This window comes from Sciurus vulgaris (genome assembly GCF_902686455.1).
Source record: "Sciurus vulgaris genome assembly, chromosome: 11".
NCBI classification, from domain to species: domain Eukaryota; kingdom Metazoa; phylum Chordata; class Mammalia; order Rodentia; family Sciuridae; genus Sciurus; species Sciurus vulgaris.
Genome location: NC_136472.1, coordinates 8402403 through 8420935, shown reverse-complemented (window position 1 = coordinate 8420935; position 18533 = coordinate 8402403). Strand labels below are relative to the sequence as shown.

The window sequence follows — 18533 nt, the reverse complement described above, 5'->3', positions numbered from 1 at the left end:
AAGGTCTGGGGACGCACGACTGCCCGAGGGCTCATCAAGCCCGGGGCCCGGTCCCGCGCTGGTAGGGCCAGGGGAATCCCGCCGGGTCCTGGCTTCCGCCCCCCCGCCCCTTCACTCTGGAAGCCCCGCCCTCAGAGGGCCCGACGAACCGCCACTTCTGCGGCCTCCAATGAGGCATGGTTGGGGGCGGGACGGGAGCCGCTGGGGGCCAATCTGATTGGACGGGGGCGGGGCTACAGCGGGTGGGAGCCCAGGAGCCGCATCGCGGTCTTCCCAGCCGGGAGAGAGCCCGGCGCGGGCGGCGCGCACGGGGCCCTGCTGTGCGCGCGCCCGCCGCCCGCGCAGCCCCTCAGCCCGCTCCGCCCTCGGGGTCGTGGTGCCAGTCCTTCCCCTGCTGTGCAGTCGCCGCCCGGACAGGGACTGGGGAGCCGGGTTGGGGCAGAGGCGCGAGCCACGAGACTAGCGCCTGAGGTGGGTGCGGGAGGCCCGGCGGGCGGGCGGGGGCGGGTCGGCGCCCGGATCTGCGCCTGGGTCGGTCCTGCCGACTGACTCTGGATCGAGGTGGGGAGAGGCCGGCCAGGACACAGAGCCCGGCTTCCGGCCTGCCTGGATCTCAGGAGCTGGTTCCCGCTCCCTAGTACCCGTCGCAGGCCACCACCCTCCCCTTGGTGGACACCCCACCCCTCTCGCCGCCTGCAACCTCCTCACCCCTCTCGCCCTTTGTCGCCTGTGCACCTGCACGCTCGCTCTGCCCTCTCACTTGTCCTCCAGGTTGGACCCTCCCCAAGTCTTGCCCTTCTCCTTGCCCCCTACCCACCCAGCACCAAATTAGACTCGCCCCAGTTTGTTCCCTAGACCCATCTTTCCCCCTTTGTCGGTCGTCTGTACACCTGTCCATCTCAACTCTGTTCATTCACCCCACTACCCTGCCCCCTAACATTATCTGAATCCTGCCCAGGCCATCGACCTCATCTCCCTCCCAGGGTCCCCACCACCACACCCTGATTGTCCCCTACACCTGCCCCAGCCTCAGGCCCTCTCCAGTCCACACTCCTTTGTTGTCTCTGCAGCTGTCCCTGGACTCTATTCATCCTTCTCCCCCAGTGATGCCAAACCCCAGCCCAGACTCTCCTCTCCCTCTGATCAGAGATGCCCCCTCCCAGCTCTGTTCTGGCACTCCTCTGGGTAGGGTCCAGCCCACTCCTTACTCTGCCTGGTCATTTCCCTCCTCTTTCAGCTGGTCGGGCCTCTCTTGGTCTCGGTGCTCTAACCCGTGCCCTGTCCTCACATACCCTTTCTTCCTTCCTGTACTCCTCTCCCATCCCACTATTCCTTATCTCCTCTCTCTACAGGTGCCCTGGAGGAGCCATGGAATTGAGCAGCAAGAAGAAACTCCATGCCCTGTCCCTGGCCGAGAAGATCCAGGTGCTGGAACTCCTGGATGAGTCTAAGATGTCTCAGTCAGAGGTAGCTCGGCGCTTCCAGGTCTCCCAGCCACAAATCTCACGCATCTGCAAGAATAAGGAGAAGCTGCTGGCAGACTGGTGCAGTGGTACAGCCAACAGGGAGCGCAAGCGCAAACGGGAGTCCAAATACAGTGGGATCGATGAGGCTCTGCTCTGCTGGTACCACATCGCCCGGGCCAAGGCCTGGGACGTGACAGGACCCATGCTTCTCCACAAAGCCAAGGAACTGGCAGATATCATGGGCCAGGATTTCGTGCCCAGCATTGGCTGGCTGGTCCGCTGGAAACGCCGAAACAATGTAGGCTTTGGGGCTCGCCATGTCCTTGCCTCTCCATTCCCTCCCGAACCACCTCCCCCAGGGCTCACATCTCAGGCCCAGCCGCCTCTTTCCCTTAAAGACTTCTCCCCAGAGGACGTTTTTTGGTTGTGCCGAAGTGCCCTTGCTGTATCGGGCAGTGCCTGGCAGAGCAGCTGCCTGTGATCAGGTGCAGGTACTGCTGTGTGCCAACAGCAGTGGCACGGAGAAGCGGCGGGTATTGGTTGGCGGGCTCCCCACCGCTCCAAGATGCTTCTTTGGGGTCAGCAGTGAAGCGCTGCCTGCCTCCTACTACCCTGACCCAGGCATCCCCTGGTCAGAATGGTTGACGCAGTTTGACCAGGACATGGGGCAGCAGGGCCGACAGGTAGCCTTGCTGCTGGCTGCCCGAGTGGTGGAGGAGATGGCCGGCCTGCCTGGGTTCCACCACGTGAGGCTCCTGCCTCTGTCCGCCTCCAGCACCACACCTTCCCTGCCTGGCTCTGTAGTCTGGGCCTTTAAGGCCCACTACCGACACCGACTGCTGGGCAAGCTGGCTGCTGTCCAGAACGAGAAGGATGGCACCTCACTGGCTGAGGCGGGGGCCGGCATCACAGTGCTGGACGCTCTACACATGGTGGCCGCTGCCTGGGCCAAGGTGCCTCCTCAGCTCATCTTAAGCAGCTTCATTCAGGAAGGGCTTGCTCCTGGTAAAATGCCCCCATTCCCAGACAAAGACTCTGAGATGCCGCCGGTCCCCAGGGGGCTGAGCCGGGAGGAGTTTTCCCGCTTCGTGGACCTGGAAGGCGAGGAGCCAGGGCCTGGAGTGTGCAAAGAGGAGAGGGGCACTGATGGCGAGGAGGCGGGCAAGGAGGACGGCTTTCGAGCCCCTGCCCACCAAGGCTGATGCCCTGAGGGCCCTGGGCACCTTGAGGAGGTGGTTTGAGTGCAACGGCACCTCCCGGGAGCTCTTTGAAAAGTTCTACGACTGCGAGGGCCGAGGTGGAGCGACTCTGCTGCCCGTGAGGCGCGGGCCCCACCAGAGCCCTTCTGCACTGTTTCCCATGGAAACGCCTCTCCAGAAGGCAGATCGGCTCTTTCCTGTGGAAATACAGTGTGTGGAAGAGAGGAATTGGGACTCCAGGTCTAAGTTCAGAGCCAAAGGGCTCAAGCCTGAGAAGAGGCTCCAAAGTGGGGCCTGGAGGTTGGGAGTCTGGGCTATGTAGTTTCCAAACCCTGTAGAAGGGTCTAGAGCCTTGGGAAGGAGTTTGGGGAAGCTGGGACTTGGCAAGGTAGGACTTGGGCTTCATAGACAGTGGCTCCATCCCTTGAACACTGTGTTAAAACAGTTCTGCTTCGGGAATAAAGTTTTTAACTAGAGAGAGGCCAGGGTGTGATTGTTATCGGAGGAGGATAAAATCTTTCAATTCAAATTTGAAAAACCAAACTGCTGACAGTTACCCCGGTGCAGCTGTGGGTGACTAGTTGGGCTCCTCCTCCCAGAGTTCCAGCATCCAGGACTCTCAGGTGTGGACACTCCTCCTGGCCCATCCTGGTAAGAAGTGAGGCTTGAGGACAGACACATCTAGAGGCTGGTCCCTGACATTCTACAGCTCTGATCACTTTGATCTCAGATTTTGTGTGTTTGGGGTGGGGATGGGAGGTAGGCCAGGGATGCAAAAAGGAGACAGAACTTAAAATAATCATTTATTCATTCACCATGGCCCACGTCTACAATCCCACTGACTTACGAGGCTGATGCAGGAGAATAACATGTTCAAAGTCAGCCTCAGCACCTTAGGTCCCAAGCAACTTAGCAAGACCTTGTCTCAAAATAAAAAATAAAAAGGGCTAGAGATGTGACTCAGTGATTAAGCACCCCTGGGTTCAATTCCTGGTACAAATTAAAAAAAAAAAAAAATCTAATTCTCAGGTTGGGGGCGTGGCTTAGTTGTAGAACACTCACCTAGTATGGGTGAGGCCCTGAGTTCAATCCTAGCACTGCAAAAAAGAAAAAAGAAAAGAAAACCAGGAGCTGAAGAAATAGCTCCTCTTGGAGAGTGCTCACCTAGCATGCACAAGGGCTGCGGTTCGAATCCCCGGCCCCTCAGAAGGTGGGGGGCGGGGAACCTAGTTCCAGTTGTTCTATGAAGAGCACATAGGGTAGAAGCAGGAAGACCAATTAAGTTAGGATGCTACTGCAGTTGACAGGGCATAAGGAATGAAGGAACGCCCAAGTAAAGGGGACATCCGCACTTCCCAACAGATCTTAGATCCAATTCTGAGGACAGATCCCCCAGAGCCTCCTGCATGCTAAGCACAAGCCCTACTTACACCTCCGCCCGATTCTAATATTTAACAGGCTCGGGCAGCCCTGTCCCATTTAGCAGGTGTTCCTATATGCAAAGTGGGGGAGGGGACAAAGAAATGAAATGCTTGACTTCAGCTCATTTACAAGCTTGGAATGAATGTGCTGTGTCTAGAAGGCACACAAGGCTCCAGGGCAGCAAAGGCAAAGAAGAGGCCATCCCTGCTGGGAAGATGCTCACAACCCTAGAGGGAGAAACAGCAAGCCACCTATAATGCAGGTCGGAGAACAAGACAGCCAGCACCCTGCCTCAAGGTCCTTCAGACAATTAATATTTATAAAGGGTTTACGCCTCACCAGGCATACTTTCCACATGTGATTAGATATTATGTATTTAGATATTCTTGGTAAATTATGTAATTAGATATATAGTAGATATTCATTCCATTAGATGAACTTATCATCATCATTAGTCTTGACAAGATGATGGTCTGATGCAGAGAGCTCAAAAGAAGAAAGCTTAGCTCCCAACTTCATATCATCTCTGCGCTGCCCTGAGTAGTTTCTTCCCATCTCTTATGGGGAATTTTTTTGTTCTTTGGTTGGCTACATGCTAAGCATGTGCTCTACCACTGAGCTATCCTCCCAACCCCTGCTTTTTTTTTTTTTTTTTTTTTTTTTTTTTTTTAGCTATAAACATTTATTTTTCTTTTTCTGTACTGGGGTTTGGGGTGCTTTCCCACTGAGCTTCATCCTCAGCGCTTTTAATTTTTTATTTTGAGACAGAGTTTCACTAATTTGCTGAGGCAGCCTCAAACTTGCCATCCTCCTGCCTCAGCCTCCTGAGTCACTGGGCTTACAAGCATTCCGTACCAAACTTGTTTCTTCTAATTCTGTTAGGTATGTCAATATTTCATGAGTGGTTACTTTTTACATTCTATATCTGTTACATCGAATATCTGAAATCCTTGGGGAACTAAATCTTTTTTTTTTCCTTTTTGTTTTGTCAATTTTTTGAATGTTTCTTTTGTTTCAATTTCATTGATTTCAGCTCTGATTTTAATTCTTGGGGGAACTAAATCTTTTGCTTTTGTTTCTACTGATACTTTAACTCATTTTTTTTTCTTGTGTGGTCATTTATTGTTGTGGATATTAAAAAATATATCTGACAAAAGGCGATTGAATATATTCAAGGTGTACCATATGATGATTACATATACGGTACATTGTATGATCATGTGCACAAATTAGTTCACATCCATCCCCACCCATACTGGGCATTCTGTCCCCAGAACTTGTCCATCTCATAACTGAAATTTTATGCACTTTGACCAATGTCCCCTCATTTTCCCCACCCCCAGCACCTGGTCACAACTATGCCACTCCCTCTTCAGCTCTTTGGATTTCTCTTGTGAGATCATACTATATGTGTCTGGCTTGTCACTTTGCATAAGTTCCTCTAGTATCATCCATATCGTTGCAAATGGCCGGATTGCCTTTTTATGGCTGAATAATATTGTAGTTTTTGATCCTTCACTGGTCAACGCACTAAAGGTGTTTCTGCGTCTTGGTGATGGTGAATAATGCTGCAGTAAATGTAGAGTACATCAACAAATTCCACTACAGTGCATAGTCATAAACACCTAAAAACCCATGGAGTACGGCTATGTCTTCAGGATGCTGCTTTCATTTCCTTGGACATATACTCAGAAGTGGGATTGCTGGGTCATATGGTAACTCTGTTGAAAGTTTTTGAAGAAACTTTATACTGCTTTCCACCCCTGGGTGAACTGGCTGAACTGATGCACATCCCCTCCCCACCCACAGGATATAAACTGTCCCTTCAGTTCACCACACTCTGGCCAATGCTTACTTTTCCTTTATCCTAGGGATTTGAAGCAAGGGCCTTGCTCAGGCTATGGAACCATGGCTCAGTCTTCTTTTGCTTTTTTTTTTTTTTTTTTTTTTTTTTTTAAAGCAGTGGTAGGGATTGAACCCAGGGCCTTGTGCTTGCAAGGCAAGCACTCTACCAACTGAGCTATATCTCCAGTCCTTTCTTTTGCCTTTTTGGTAACAGACATTCTAACAGGCGCAAGGCGATATCTCATTATGGTTTGCTTATTTATCTCTATTTTTGTGGGGCTTGAACACTGGTCCTTGTGCATGCTAGGCAAGTCTCTGCACCCCCAGTCCTCTTTAGGTTTCCATTAGAATTTTCCTAATGATAAACGATGCAGAATACCTTTCTGTATTACCTATTGGCGGCTCTTGTGTCCTCTGTAGAAAAATGTCTAGTCAGGGTCAAGTCCTTTGCCTTTTTTTTTTTTTTTCCTTTTTATTTTTTGAAACAGGGTCTCACTAAGTTGCTTAGGGCCTCACTAAATTGCAAGGCTGACCCTCCTGTCTCAGCCTGTAGAGTCACTGGGATGACAGACATGTGGCACCACACTGGGCTCCTTTGCCCATATTTTAACCAGGGATTTTGTTCTTTGTTTTCCTTTTTACTGTCAAGTTGTGAATTAAAAAGAAAAAGAAAAAAAAAAAAAAATGGGTCGAACCTAATCCCCGGAACACCTGAAGTTCCTGATTTAAAACTTTCGCCTTAAAAAAAAAAAAAAAAGCTCGTCCTTAAAAAAAGTGTAGTTACTCCCACCAGGCAGAAGGAGGCGCCACTTACATGATGAATTAATTTCTCCGAGGCAGGCTGCAGGACCTGGGACCTGAAGGGAGCAGGGATATGGTTCTAACTCTCAGGGGAGCCTGATCTTACTAATTTTTTTCCACCAGGATGGAGAAAGGCAGCTTTCGCTTTAGATTCCCTTTGCTGGCAAGCGAAGGTTTTCAGTCTGCTCGTTCACTGAAGGTACAGCCCCTTTCAAGATCTTGGCCTAATTCAGAAGTCTCGGACTCAGCTCCCACTGGATGGTGTCTGCTCTTCTGTTCCTTATAGTTCTTTACTGTCCAGGGCTTGGCGTCAGTGCTTGCCCCATGCGCAGCCCTAGTTCCCACACCTGGGTTTATACTCACTACTTCTTGTTTTCCTAAGATCTGTGAGAAGTTTCCTTACCTCTTGATAATTTAGAAAGGGATGTATTTTTTTTTTTATTCATTCATCAATTTGATTGAACCCAGAGGCACTTTACTATTGAACTACATCCCAGTCTTTTTTTTTTTTTTTTTTTTAATTTTGAGACAAGGTCTCACTGAGTTGCCCAGATTGACCTCCAAGTTGCAATCCTCCTGCCTCAGCCTCCACAGAGCTGGAACTAAAGGTGTGCGCCACCAATGCCCAGTTTTGTTCCTCTTTTCTATAAAGCATCAAAGTTCTTGTCAGTCCCTTGAAGACAGATCTTTGGTCATTGTTCCTCTGAATCTGTTCTTCCCTGCATGGTCATGCTGATTAAAGCTCCTTTCCTGCCCTTCAACACTGTTCGGCTCTTCGACTGGCATATTGAGATGGGTGGCCAAGCCTGGCCTATTGGGACCTCTGGGACCTGTGCCCAAGCACTCTGGTAATAGTCCAAGGGCTCTGCCAGTTTTCTTTGATTCACAACTTTATTTATTTATTTATGGTCCTGGGGATTGAACCCATAGCGCTTAACCACTGAGCCCACGTGGCTCAGCTGAGTTAGTGGAAAGAACTGGTGCCTGGGAATCTGTGACTTCTCCTGGACCCTGCCATGTACCCCCCTGATTCTTAGGAGTTCAGGGGAGGAGAGCCCCAGGCCCTGCCAGAGGCCTCTGGATAGAACCAGAGAAGAAAAATGGAAGCCTAGATATACAGGCACAATTACTACTCCAAAAGGGTGTGATTTTTTTTTTTTTTTTTTTTTTTTAAATAAGGGTTCCTTGATTTTTGTCTCTTGCTAGCTGTCATGTGGTGAGAAATTGCAAACTCCAAAGGGCCACTCAGGCCTTTTGTCCCCTCCTTGCCATTTAAAAAGCCCTCTCCCCTTCCATGTGTGCAGAACAGCCAACTGCCCCAGCGTTCCAGTGTCTGCCATGCCCCTGCTGCCTTGTCTGACGTGCAACCCCTGGTCCTGCAGTGGTACTGGACTGGCCCCAAACTATCTGACCAGAAGGGATCTCAGAGGGAAAACTGCGGCAGAAAACTGAAAAGGACTGTGATGGTCTCAAGTCACCTGGGAACTGGTCTCAGGGTGACTCTGTGTTTTTCCAAAGAGCAGAGATTTCTAGAAACTAGTTCAAAGGCTGCTATCATACAACACTTCTGTTCTGGAGCACCCAGAACACTGATTCTTAAACTTTCATGTGTGTAAATCACTGGGAAAACTTTCGACAGTACAGATCCCAAGGCCCTGTCCCTGGAGATCTGGATTGGCAGGTGCGAGGAGGGCAGGGCCTTCTTCCTGGCTCACCTGCCCCACAGACGCACTTGGATTAGCATGGACCAGATACTCACAGTCCCTTACCCATGGCTTAGCTGGGGTGAAGCGGAGAGGTGGGCAGTGTGCCTCAAAGTCACCCAGGTTCTGGGCCAGCAGGGTACCTCCTGCATCTTCAGAAGCGACCTTCTAGGGGTCAGTCTGGACACTTGTAGCCAACAGGGAGGGCTTTCTTTTGAAGCAAGCGAGGGGAAATCTGCACACATCCCTCTGGCTCCCATTTCTCTAGCAAGAACCTAACCCTAGCTGCGAGGAAGGCTGGAAAATGAAGCCCTGCTCAGGGCCACCTGCCCAGCCACCATGCTCTGAGCACGGAGAACCATTCAGGGTGGCTGCTGGCTGAATGCAACACATGGGCATGGAGGGGGGTCCCATGGGCCCATAGGGGAGCGGTCCTGGCAGGTCTGCCCTAGGTCAGTTGAAACTTAGGTGACTTGTGGAGACAGCCACAGTTGAGGCAGAGCAATGTAGCAAAGGCACTGGGCTCTGGGGTTGGAGGCCCAGATGCATTCAGGCAGGTTGTGACTTCCAGCTGTGTGACCTTGGACAAGTTGCAAAATATCTCTGAGCCAAGGCCACCTCCTCTGTAAACTGTGACAGTCACATGGGATAGGGTCTACAAGGGACCCCCAAGCAATGGCAGAAATTCAGGTCATCACAGGGCACCTCAGGCTGATAGCAGACCAGATTGGGACATTAGTGGGTACAGGCTCTGTTGAGCTTCATTGTCAATGACAGGAACCCGCTTAGCCAGTTTTTAATTCCCACCTGGCAAGTGAGATGGGTGAAGAAGACGTGGGGTGGATGTGGGCAGGGTGGACACCCCGACCTCTGCACCCTTCCCCTGGAGACGACCTGGAGAGGGTCAAGGCAGGCAAATGGTGGTTGGTAGGTGCAGGAGACAGCAGTGTGTCCCAGGACCAAGGGAGCAGGTGTGGGGACTGAAGTGGGGAGACAGGGCGGGGGTGCAATCACACTGCATCTAATGAGCACTTACTGAATACATCTGCTCTAGCATGGGGTTGTGCTGAGAGACGAGTACCACCCCTGGCCACAAGGTGCTCATAGGACGATGGAGAAGCCGAGTAGCAAATCAACAACCATGAAGCAGTGCAAGCGGGCCAGGACGCCTGGGAACCCCGGAGCTTGGCTGAGCAGGGCAGGAAGTACCCTGGAGACAGTGCTCTGCTGTGTCTTGGAGGAGAGCAGAGTCAGCTGGGGAGGACAGAGGCACACTGCCCGGCACTGCCCCCACTAGCCAGGGGGGATGAGCCTTCCAGGCCCAGGCCACAGCGAGCACAGCTTGTTCATGTCCACCAAGTGACCAAGGAGAGGAAAGCCCAGTGGGGAGATAGCCAGGTAGAGGTGGGGTTTGGAATTTTCCAGAAGACAATGAGAGCCCCTGAAGGATTCTGGACAGGGATGGACAAAAGGTCACACCATGCTGCAGTCACAGGAGGAGAGCTTCAAAAGGAGGGGGTGGGAAGCAGAGCCCAGCATGCTGTTTCTGGACCCCTGGGGATGGTGGCATGGAGGTGGCCTGAGAGCTCCTTAAGAGGGGACATGGCAGTCAGGCATGGTGGTGCCCGCCTGAAATCCCAGCAATTCGGGAGGCTGAGGCAGGAGATCACAGGTTCAAAGCCGGCCTCAGCAACTTAGTAAAGCTGTAAGCAACCTAGTGAGACCCTGTCTCAAAAAACAAAAAGGGAGGATGTGGCTCAGTGGGAAAGCACCCTCGGGTTTAATCCCTGGTACAAAAAAAGAGAGGGAACATGGCAGAAGTGGGGCTGGGATGTCACCAGCACCCCTGGCTGCTTCCTCGTGTCTGTGCTTCCTGGATCAGGGAAGCAAAGGATCAAGGTGAGTGGTGCCGGGCAGGAGCCGGGATCGTGGCTTTCTGCTCAGGTGTCCCGCAGCCTGGTCTGGGGTAGGAAAGGCCGAGCCTCTTGCATTTGAATTCGAGCTGGGTGCTTTCTGCGTGGCTTCCCATCTCACAGTCAGAGTCCTGTGGGGGAGCTGCTGGCATTGCCCGCCAGGCTCATCCCCACGAGTACAGGAAATACTCGTAGCTGAGGAAAGTGACAGCGTTGACAGGGAAAGCACGTGCGCTGTTGATGGTAAGCCCCCGGAAGAAGACCCCCAATCCCTCCTGCCGGAAGCTGCTCACCATGCAGTCCAGCAACCCATGGTAGGCTTTCGGCCCCAGCCCGTCCATCTGCATCCGGGACTTGATCACGTCTAAGGGCGTAGCTGTCACCCAGGAGGCAATGCCTGCAAAGCCCCCGGCCACCAGCACTGTGGCTGAGCCTGGGGTAGGGAAAACCCAGGGTGGGGTCAGATCTGCAACAGAGCACCCCACCCCCACCCTCCCCAGCCTCTGCCCTACCCCCACCCCCACCCTAGCCCCCGACCCTATCATCACTTCACTTACTGGGGTTCTGGCCTTCTGGAGTGTACTGGCGACAAAGCCCTTCATAGGTGACAAAGTAGATTCCCAACGTGGGGGTGTCCCTCAACATTAGGGTCCAGGCTCCTCGGAACAGTCCCCGAGGACCCTCTTCCTGGAAGATAGTGGCAGCGCAGTGCACAGGCCCCCGGTACCGGGGTTGGGGGCTCCCTGGCTGAACCCTTGACTCTGTCTGGTTTTGTAGCCGGACTTTGATGAGGTCAAAAGGGGCCAGGCAGTAGGCCTGTTGGGAAGGAAACGAGAAGGCCCCAAGTGGCGCTTGGGCTGGTAACTGTTCCCTTATGATAAGAGGAGGGAGGGGCAGAGGGGCTGCATCAGCCTGTGGGGACCACACCGGGTCCCACTGCCAGCTGCTGGCCTCTCCCACACATGGCTGGGCATGGGCCAGGGCGTCCTGATGGAGGACAAGCCACCTCCCTAGGTATCGGGCTCTGCCCCCACCTCATGCACAGCACCAAGCTTGCCTGGAGGGCACAGAGGACAAGCCCAGATTGTTTGTACAGGCGTGGGAGTGAGCTTGGACCTCCCAAGATTCAGGGATGTGCAGGCATCTGCAGTAACCGGGCTGAACAAAGGATTCAGTCTGTGACCAGGGAACAGCGAGAACCAGTCCTCCCCAGGATGAAAGAGGTCACCTCATTGTCATTGTTCTAGTTACAGGGCCAGCTCCCCAGGTTCTCCCTTCCTCTGTGTGTCACCCCTCAGAGGCCTGTGGCCAGCACTGGTCAGCCCTCCCTGCCTCCCACCAAGCCCTGGCCACAGTACTCCAACAAAGACTTCTGAGTGTGGGACAGTGGGCGACGGGTGGATTCGGCAGGTCACAGAAGTCTTATTACTGTCTTAGGTAGACAAGAAAGATTTGGGGTAGCCATGGGACTGGGCCCTGGGTGAGGGTGGGTGCTGAGGGAATACAGAAAGAAGGGGGAGGGCTGGGGTTGGGTCAGGGATGCAACCACATTGTTCAGATAAGCTGCTGAAGTTCAGGTGAGAGCTGGGGTCCCTGCTGAGGGGACATGTGTGGGTTTTGTCTTGTGGGAGCGAACTGAGCTCAGTTCCTCAGCCTCAGACATGGCTGGTGGTACAGGGGCTGGAGATGAGCCTGGAGGTGTCCACACTTTGTTTACTTTGATCTAGCAGGCAGGGTTGTGGGGTGAAGACCCCCTTTGTGAGACGGGCCCTAATGCTGCCCTCCAGAACCTGCTAGCAAGGCTGAGCTGAGCCCTTGGCCAGGGTGGTCTTCTGAGACTGGACTCCTGGGAGCTGAGGAAAGTGCTGGGCCAAAGACCTGGGCATCTGTGCCACAGGGGCATCAGGTGTTACTTCCCCAGTGAGCGGTCAGGCTCAGCCAGGCCAAGAGCAACGTCCCTGCCCTTCAGAGGATGCCAGTCCTCCCACTTCCTCTCACCTGCTAACTAAAACACAGTTCTGCTCCAAGACCTTGTTACACCAAAGCTATAGGCTTGACATGAGTCCCAGGCTCCAGTCAGCTCCTGGGCCCAGTCTCCGTCCATGGCCCTGATTGTCCCGTTTTGCTCTCCAAAGATCTAGCAGAAAGAGTGACTGAGGTGCGGGGCCTGGCTGGGCCGAAGTCAGGCCACTTTGCTGAGGGTCTCAGTTCTCTTCACTGTTTTACAGAGTGTAGAGCTTGGGGCTTAGAAATAGGTAGTCACGCCTGCCACACAAGAAGGGGCAGAATCGCCACGACTTCTGGGGTCTCGTTAATCATTAATTCACTTAAGTGTGCAAGCTCCACTCTTGCTCTCTGCCCCATGAAATGTGTCAAGGGCATCATGGCAGGTGCTGAACAGACGGTTACCCAGGTGCCCAGCTGGGGCATGGGACAGAACCAGTCTCTCTGCCTCTTTCTGTTCAGGTTCCCTCTTGCCTCCACCCCGCCCCTCAAAAGCCCACGAACTACAGTGCTGAGAACAAAACCAAATGACTGGAGTGACTTAATGATTAATATCCTGGGCCTCTCCCAGTGAGATCTGTGGCCTGGAGCCTCAGGTGAGGCTCCCAGATAGTGGCCACCAGGTGTTGAGGGCAAGGGCCTGAGCCAGGCAGGGCTGGGTGCTCCCAGGACCGTGTCAGAACTGCCGCAGGCTAGGCTCTGAGCTGTCGGGTCTAGTTGTTCGGAGTCAAAGGTCGCCGTGGAGAGGTATCTTTCCACAGATCTGAGGTTGGCAGACCCCTCTGAGGTGGACGAGCCCTGTCAGCCTGAGAGCAGGCTCCAGCTGCTTCTCTGAGGCCTCCTCGCGGCACTGCCAACCAACTTTCTGCCCTTCGTCCCCTCTGTTCTCCACGACCTCACCCCAGGTGGGCAGCCTGGCAGGCCACCAGGTGCAGCACCACACATGCCCTTCAGCGGGGCCTGCCCACCTGTAGCTCTGAGTCACCAGAGGGGTGGGGAGGGGACAGACCCTCTGGTCAGCACTGTACCGCCTGTGTGTATGCCCATGTGCCACCCTCTCACCTGCAGAACCCCGCCAGTGCAGCCTGCTACAAAGACATGTGTGTAGCTGGGGGGCTGGGCCCGCCGTTCCTGGTGGGAGGTCGCTGTGAGTGCCAGCAGGGTGTTGCTGTAGACCCCGAACAGGACAGAGTTGACCACTGCCTATGCTGGCCAATAGGGAAGCTCATTCCCTTGAAGAAGCCCAGGAGCTGCGGGGCAACATGGCGGCACTAGGGTAGGCACGGCGGGCCGCGCTCTGCCCTTACAGCCCCAGCAAGGCTCCTCCCTCCTACTCCCCACTCCTGAGCCCTACTCCAGGGAGGTGGGGTGGTGAGATTGGGAAGGCCTGGCTCTATCCCTGAGGGGCTAAGCTACCACCCGGCGCTCCAACCCCAACACTGGATCTTTTCCCTTCTGAGGCAGAGGCCCCCTGCTGGGGGAGAAGGAAGCCTGAGTCACCAGCCCCACAGCCCCCCACCCCAAAGAACTGATCCACCCACGACTCATGGCGGTAGATCTTGGCCATGCAGTCCATGATGCCCTGTAGGTGGTCTGGGTCTGCAAACCGTACCTGCACGGGAAGGGACAGGTGCGGGATGGGCAGGCAAGCCAAGCCAGGGCTGCATGCATGCCAGGCGGCCAGCTCTGCCCTCTGCCCCTGGAGCAGGAAGCCAGTGGGCAGGCGAGACAGGGTGAGCCCCCGTCAGCCAGCCCCGATCCGGCCCACCTGACATTCGGTTCAGGCCAGATAGTCCACTCCTCTGGTGCTTCTCCTGACTCACCTTTACAGTGTCAAAGGGATGTCCCAGGACCAGGCCCAGAGCTCCTGTGGTGACAAGAAGGTGCTATGAGTGAGGGCTCATGCCAGGCCCAGGAAGCAATTCTGTGTGAGAGGAAAGAGGGATTCAGGCAGGAGGAAGGAGGCCTGGCCTTCTCAGACACCTGCCACTCACCTTCCCTCCAGACTTCATGGAGACTCCAGCTGGCCCCGCCCGACCTTGCATGCTATGCACTGGGCCAGAAAGGCACTTGTTGAAGGACTGAGACCCTGGGCCCCACCTACGGAGGCACATGCAGGAGGGAAGAGCCACCGCAGGTGCACCGTTCACACTGACTAGAGAACAGAAGGTTCTGGAAGGAATCTCCACCTCAGACTCTCCTCCATCTCAGTGTCGTGGCCTTGCTCCTGGGGACTCTGCCCTCCTGGCACTTGCTACCCCCAGGCGCTGCAGTGCGGAGCTGGAGGGTCCTTCCAGGAATCCAACTGGCACCTGGGGAGGAGGCCCTACCTCCCCACTTCCCAGTATCATCCTCCACAGCAGAGGCTTGCTCCGGAAGCTAGAGGTTGGCTCCTCAGCAGGTGGGTTCAGAGTGTCCTTCTCTTCCTCCTAAGAGGAATGTCACCCAGAAGCTGTTTTGGGTATACAACCACAGCATGGCCTCAGAGCCCAGGGCTGCAAACCCATGCCAGGTAGGGCAGAGGCCCAAAGGGGAACTCGGGACAGCAGGTGAGGTCAAAAGTGAACTTCCTTCTGGGCCCTGCAGGGTGGGGCCTGGTGGGGCTGGGGACTTGTGGTACAGTGTGTTCCTTAGCTCTGACTACTAGTGGGTGTCAGGCTGGGTAGTCTTGGGATGCAGAAGCAGCCCCTCTGGCCCGTACCTTCCTCTCCTCTCCTCCTTCCCCACAACTCCCAGGAGGCTCCGGGGACAGCTGGCTTTGGGGCCTCCAGGGAATCAGAACTTTGGCCTCAGTTCTTCATATGTCACCCACCTTCCCCAGGAAGTGACCCACCCTTGGAGGTGATGTGACAGAAGGAAGAAAAATGTCTCACCAGAGATCCAGCCAGCCATGAACTCCTCCACGGGCATTTCTGCGCTCAGCAGGAACCGCGCTCCACACGGGAGACGGGTGAGTGTGATTCCCCAGCCTTCCCTGGAGACGGGCAGATAACCTCCCACTAATGTTTAACTCTGACTGAAGGGTGAGAAGTGGGCCCAGCGCCCAGACCTTGGGCAACCAGGAGTGGGGAGCGAGCCAACTTCAGTGACCCTGAGACTGGAGGAGGTGTGTGCAGAGCAGGGAATCTTCTGGGGCAAGATGATGGGCCGCCAACCTGCTTGATTCCCGTTCTGGTCAATGACAGCCTTGCTGAGTGGGCTGAGATGGCAGCTGGGTTCCAGCTGGCCAGACCCCTCCAGGGCTGCCTCAGTCAGCAAGAGACAAGGCCTGCTCCGCCTGTCCAGGCCAAACTCCTCTTCAAGTCCACTGGAAACACCGGCCTTGCTCACCCCAGCCAGCAGCCAGACCTGGTGGCAGCAGAGTGTGGCCACTAGGTGGCAGGCCCAGCCCACAGTGGCCTGCAGCAGCCACCCAAACAAGACACAGTGGGAAGGACCCAGAAAAAGGAGGCGCCAGCCCCAGAAAGACTCACCAGGCCCTGATGCCTGTCTGCTCTCTCCAGAGTTGCTTAGGACTCTGCATGAGTCAGAAATGCTGCCTCCCTCGGCCTCCTGTCCCCTAGGGAAAGCTGGAGGTTCTCACTATGTAACGGACTGTGTGTCTGCAATGGCGCCATGCTGCTCTGGGTCAAAACCAAAGTCTTGGTCAGTCTCTCCCCTCCCTCACCCTCTTGCCTTCCTCCAGGGAAAGATGGAACACGAAGGTCTTTGCCAGATGCCGTTGCCTAGATATTAGCCTTGCTAGTCTTCGAGCTGTGAGAAATGTATTTCTTTGGAAACAGAGGGACTGAGATGGAATCCTTCCTGGCTTCTCTGAGCCCTCGAGGCCCCACCCATCCTCCTCTGACCTCACCTCCGGCCTCCCTGGCCTCCCTACTCTTCTTTCCAACAGGCCCCCGCCTCCGGGTCTTTGCACTGGCTGTTCCCTCTTCCTGGACGCTCTCTCCCGCGCTTCCTCCAAGCTGGGGCTTAAACGTCACCTCCCCAGGGAGGCCTCCAGAACCGTCCCCTGTAACGTTACACCCCGCCCGCCCCGCTCTTCCTCTCCTCCACCGACCCGGAGGGTCTGGGCAGACACGAATCCCTGGCTGTTCTGTCTATTGTGTCTCAAAGGCGTAGGGCCGTGCGTGGCACAGGGCAGGAACGCCGGCTGAGTGAATGGATGAGCGGAAAAGTCTGGGACTAGCATGGGTGGCCAGACCTGCGGCTCCCGTTCTCTCTCCCCACTGGCAAAGGGCCCAAAACACCCCGACCTCCACTCCGGGTCCCCTCGTAGCTCTTGGTGTCCTATCGGATGCCCAAGGACAATCCGGCTCGCCTTCCCCCCGGCTCACCGCGGTCAGAGCGGAAACCGTCCACCTCTGAGGGCGGGCGGCCCCAGGAGGCGGGGCCTCGTCGCCAACCTCCTCCCCTGGAGCTGTCCCGGGCTGCGGACCGGCGATGGGTGGGGCCGCCCTCGTCTGCCACCCCTTCTCCGGAGTGACATGGCAACCCCTTCTGTGGGTCTTGGGGTCCTTTATTACTTGCCCAAGTAGGGCATCAGCCCAGCGATTGCTGCGTCCGAGCCTCTTAGCCCTAAGGCCTCCTTTCAGAGTGGGCCTCTTTTTCATTCCCACCGTCCCAACCCACTTCAAAAGAACCCCTTCTCTCTGGGAGCCTCACAGAAGGAATCCCGCCATGGCTGCTGCTTTCACGGCCTTCCTGCAAATTCCACCAGGTTCATCCTCCTCACAGCAAAGCAGGACTCTCATCTTGTCACTTTCTAGCTCACAACCTCCACACTGTCCTTATTCCCTGACGCCTTCCCCACTGGCCATGCCCCTCACCCTGGGGCTCAAGAACCACTACCACCAGTTGTACCCAGGTGCCCAGGGCTTTCCTGTATCCTAGCCATCTCACACAGCTGCTGCCCTTCCTCACCTGGTCGGCCCACCTGTCACTCAGCCTTCTGGACTCTTCCAATGGCCCTGCTTAGTTACACCCAGGTTCTAGTCTCCACACTGCTGCCACCACATGCACTGCCAGGAGTCAGTCTCCTTGTTTAATCTTTTCAATCCCGTTTCCTCATTCATAAAATAGAGATATAATATTCACCTCAGTATGTGATAAGAATTTAATCGTGTAGAAAAGTGACACATAAATAGTATCTGCTAATGATCATATTTCCACTTCTAGGAACCTTGAGGACATGAAGAAACTGCGTGAGCAAGAATCAAAGACCTTCCTCTTCCTGCTTATAGTATTTGTAGCTCTTATGGCAATACTGTCACCATCTCCAGTTTATTTATTTTTACATTTTTTTCCAGTATTGATGATTGAACTCGGGGGTGCTCTACCACTGAGCCACATCCCCAGCTCTTTTATTTTTATTTTGAGACAGGGTCTCACTAAATTGGTTAGAGCCTGGTGAAGTTGCCCAGCCTGTCCTCGAACTTGTGATCCTCCTGCCTCAGCTTTCCAAGAAGCTGGGATCACAGGCATACACCACCACACCTGACTATAATTACTCTTCATATTACTAGAATAATACTAGTAATTAAGACAGGAATAAAAGAACTTGTGATTGCCCAGATTACGACTACCAGGTGACCCACAAATACTCTGTGAATTACAACCTATGAAATTGGTGTAGCTTGTGAATTTATTACTATTCAATAAATTTTGATATAGTGGAAAGACATGAATGTGCTTGATCCACGTTGTTGACATAGCTCACTGACAACAACCAAGTTCCCCTTTTGCTGATCCCCAAGCCCATTGTTGTCTTGCAACAACCTCCAGTTCCTCTGAATTGGGCAAATGCCCAAGTTTTTCTTCCTGTGTTCTGCACCTCAGACACACACATATCTCATTGCCAGGACATGTTGGTGACGTGAGCTGTTGGATAGGTGTTTCACACCTGCCTCTTCAGAGCTCCAATGTCTGGAAATACCTCAAGGTCTCCGAGGCTGTGTGTCCTCAGATAGCCAAGGATCATGTGACTGTGCCCTGGAAAAACTGCCTGACCTCAGTTTTTGACCTACACCTACACAAATAATTTGAGAGAGAGAAGGGTCCTTGGCACTAATGGAGTCCCATGTCATTTTACAGATGAGGAAACGGATTCCCAGAGGGGAAGGAACTTGACTGTCTCATGAACACGGCCCAAGAACTCATCACTTATGGCCAGGGGGCTCTGGA

The 18533-nt window shown here is 54.2% G+C and overlaps 2 protein-coding genes across 2 annotated transcripts; one reads left to right on the top strand and one right to left on the bottom strand.

Moving 5' to 3' along the window:
- Nucleotides 1-296: 296 nt before the first annotated feature.
- On the top strand, nt 297-2787 carry LOC306639971 (tigger transposable element-derived protein 3-like; the record flags this gene model as incomplete). The annotated part of the gene is given in 5 exon segments (XM_079103667.1): nt 297-471; nt 1353-1884; nt 1886-2638; nt 2640-2756; nt 2758-2787. Coding segments are annotated over 4 exon segments (1416 nt in total). The 5' UTR covers nt 297-471; nt 1353-1368.
- A 7406-nt stretch (nt 2788-10193) lies between these two features.
- Nucleotides 10194-15450, bottom strand: LOC306639974 (solute carrier family 25 member 45-like). The gene is given in 7 exon segments (XM_079103674.1): nt 10194-10782; nt 10907-11165; nt 13416-13556; nt 13559-13603; nt 13894-13965; nt 14177-14220; nt 15227-15450. Coding segments are annotated over 7 exon segments (867 nt in total). The 5' UTR covers nt 15264-15450; the 3' UTR covers nt 10194-10513.
- Nucleotides 15451-18533: the final 3083 nt, after the last annotated feature.